The following is a 3,245-nucleotide window of genomic DNA, read 5'->3' as shown; positions in this document are numbered from 1 at the left end:
GGGATGGGACAGGGCGTGCCGAGGAGCTCTGGGGGAAAATTGGCTTCAGCTTGCAAGGATTGCAATGGCTTTGGAAGATCTGAGCAGATCTTCACATGTACAAGGAGGGGAGGTTCTGTGGGAAAATGCTATCAGGCCCGGCAGAGCTGTGGCAGGAAGGAAATTCCCCCGGCAGAGACGGCCATCGGCGCGAGGGCTCAGCTGTGTCAGGTTCAGGGGACTTCATAAATAACTCGGCCGTCCCCAGGGAGTCATTGCTAAGGTCGCTATTTTTTCCCTTGAACTTTCCAGATGAAGGAAGCAATAGCAGAAGCAATGGCACAGATTTGGCCAGAGATCAACTGTACTGACAACAGTCATAGAATTTAACTCAGAAGAAAAGTCCTTTGTGTTTGCTGGAGTTATCACCAGATGGGTCGAGCAGTTCAAGTAGCAATGTGGAGTTCTGCTCCAAAAATATTCCACATGTGCAAGATGATCAGAGCTGAACCTTGCCAGCAGATACAACCCACGGGAACTAATTCCACCGCTTAGACTGAGTTAAAAATGCAGGGCACCCATTAAAAATTAAAATGTTAAATAGTACCCTTCAACAAACTGCTGGGATCCAGAGGAAGAAGCAGCCCTGACTGCAGATGAAGGACAGAGAGCCTACAGAACACTAATTACCACTGTACTTACAGTGAATTGGGCCTGGTGGGTTTAATTACTTCTAGTTCAAGATCACTTGAGTTCAGGCTGGGCTGGGCAGCGCTGTTGGAGTTGAGGAAGCTGTTTACATTTGAAGAGATGACGGATTCCAGGCTGGAGTTGATGATACTGTTCCTGTTCTCCTCTAAAAAAAATAATAAAATAAAAATCAAACCCCAAGAATGATCAGCCACCACACACACACAGCTGCCACTGCACGCACAATAAAGAGTGTGCTGCTGCAGAGACATCGGGCGTTCCTGGGAGTAATCCCTGCCCGAACACAAACAGGGCAGCATCTCACCAGACCCCAGAACACAGGCACTTCATTTACAGAAATATCGTACATTAAACAGGTAGAAATACCAGGTACTCTTATTTTTTTCTTTTTTTTTCTTAAGATGCAGCTACATTTTAAATGAATACCATTTTTAGTCAGAAAATATTCTCAAGGCATTAATATTTTATATGCTCAAAGACATCCAAAGTACCACACAACCTGAAAAAAATCAAAATGCAAACTACCTAGATGAATGGATTTCTCCACGACTGAAATCAGCTGCCAAGGGACTATGCAGTTGTGTGACAGAGCAGGAGGGCAATTTTACAACATGAAAAGGACATTTCACTCCGTTAAAGTTTATCTCAGCAAAAAAATCCTTCAGCCTAGGTTTATATGTCAACTCCTATTGACCTGTCCTGGCCAGGTCTAAAAGAAGAAAGTGGCTGGGGTCTCCACTCCATTTCAGTTCAGCTCTTCTAAAATACAGAACAGCTCTGGGTCAGAAACTTGGCTTCATATCTGATCTGAAATCGTGCCTCACGCCAGCTGTGCTGCGCCGGGGAAATGCTGGCACTGCTCTGCTGACAATCCAGGTCTCTTACAGCTTCTTGTTTCCCTTCATCATATTCCATTGAGAAATTTTCCCCTTTTTTGTGTAACTTCAGCAGTGAGGAGTGAAAACACTACATATCCCAAAGTGATATCCACAGCATGAGCTCCCTCCTCAGCTCTACGCTGAATTACCTAAAATCACATTAATTCATTTTCTAAGATGCCTTTTCCGTGTAAGCAGTAATCGTAATTGTGAGAAGCAATTAGCATCAGTGATGGCACGGAAAGCAGCTCTACTGCAGAGAGCTGCTACTTCTGTGATATGTTTTCCTGAAAGATAGGCACCTGCTGGAAAACATGAGCCCCACTTCAATCATAAGTCTTTCAAAAATGATTTTTCCAGCGCACACTAATAGGATCAAATCACTACCAAAAACCACAGAGTAACAGGGAATCCCTTCTTCTCAATACCTTTCGGCTGTACATCTCTGCTTGTGCTGGAAGGAGGACGTGCAATGCTCATCCATATCCGGGACACATTTAAAGAAGGATAAAAGAGGAAGAGGAACTCCTGGGATCCAGGAGAAGTTAATCCTGAACATATAGCAGAAAGAAACTGCCTATATTGCCATAAAAGAGCTCGGCAGCAGTGCTGTCTCAGGCGCAGAGGAACACGGCATCGTGGCAAATCTTTGTCACTGCTTCAAAGAGCAAAGCCGACGTTAGCAAAAGGCTTGTGGGTGCTGGGGCAGAGCAGAGCCCAACTCTCCTTGTCACACTCCTTCACTGGAGCTGCTGCATTCTCCTGGTACCTGGGCAAAATCAGTGCCTACATGGCAGCAAGACAGGGATAAAACTTGGTTTAGCTCAGGTTCAGCTTATCTTCCAGAGATGAGCCAAAGCCAAGGACGCGTTAACTACGTTGATGTCAACAGGTTCCTGAAGTTGGGTTTCATTAATCTCAATCTCCAATTAGCCACCAAGGGAACGAGCAGCACATACGCTTCTCTGTCCCCAGCTTTGTTCCTCCAGTGTGCCTAGCTGGATGTTTTTGCCCAACCAGGGCTTCCAACTCATCACCATTTGACAGGCCAAAAGGAAAATACAAACAATCTCGTCAGCTTTGAGCCGTATGGTGGTTCAAACAACAGCCACGCTCTCCCTAAACCAACTCAGAAAAGCTCATAAAGAAGAGTGATTTCTCCAGAAGAAGGTCCTCTGATACCAAGCTATGAGTTCACAAAAGCCCACCTGGGACTCAGAAGGCATAAGCACTTTGTGATGAAAAAGGTTATCCAGGCAGAAGGTAAGAAGAGGCAAAAGCAAAGCAAAGCAGAGCGCAGACCTCCACAAGTACCAGCAGGCAGAGGTGGGAGCCAGCAGATGAAATAAGAGAGAAATTAAACTGCCTACAGACCGAAAAACCCCCGAAAGGCCAATCCACATCCCTCCCCTGTCTTGGTGTCTGCCAGAGAGGTTCTCAGCCATGCTGTGCCAGGCCACCTCCGCAGCGGGGACAGGGACCGCCCGGGCTGAGCCCCGCCGCACCCACCGGCCGCACCGCGGGCTGGGAGGAGCGCGGAGCTGAGCCCCTGGCGTGTGGTCTAACACCACATCTTATTATTTCCAAACATTTTCTGCCCGAGGCCGAAGTCCAAAAATAAGCTCCGTAAGCCTAACAAATCAGTGTCAATTGTCTGCCTAAGCTCAGAGCTTGCTA

The 3,245-nt window shown here is 46.8% G+C and overlaps 1 protein-coding gene across 1 annotated transcript in view; it reads right to left on the bottom strand.

Annotated features, from left to right (window-relative positions):
- LOC104531502 (rho GTPase-activating protein 26-like) overlaps positions 1-3,245 on the bottom strand; it is a gene marked incomplete at both ends in the record, with an annotated part of 33,897 nt that overhangs the window by 4,381 nt on the left and 26,271 nt on the right. The window contains one exon of the mRNA XM_029087078.1: positions 682-835. Coding sequence (XP_028942911.1) covers positions 682-835 — 154 coding nt within the window. The remainder of the gene's footprint in view (positions 1-681; positions 836-3,245) is intronic.

The sequence above is a fragment of the Antrostomus carolinensis genome, unplaced genomic scaffold (assembly GCF_000700745.2).
Source record: "Antrostomus carolinensis isolate BGI_N321 unplaced genomic scaffold, ASM70074v2 scaffold25669, whole genome shotgun sequence".
Classification (NCBI taxonomy): domain Eukaryota; kingdom Metazoa; phylum Chordata; class Aves; order Caprimulgiformes; family Caprimulgidae; genus Antrostomus; species Antrostomus carolinensis.
This window is presented reverse-complemented; position numbering and strand designations above follow the sequence as displayed.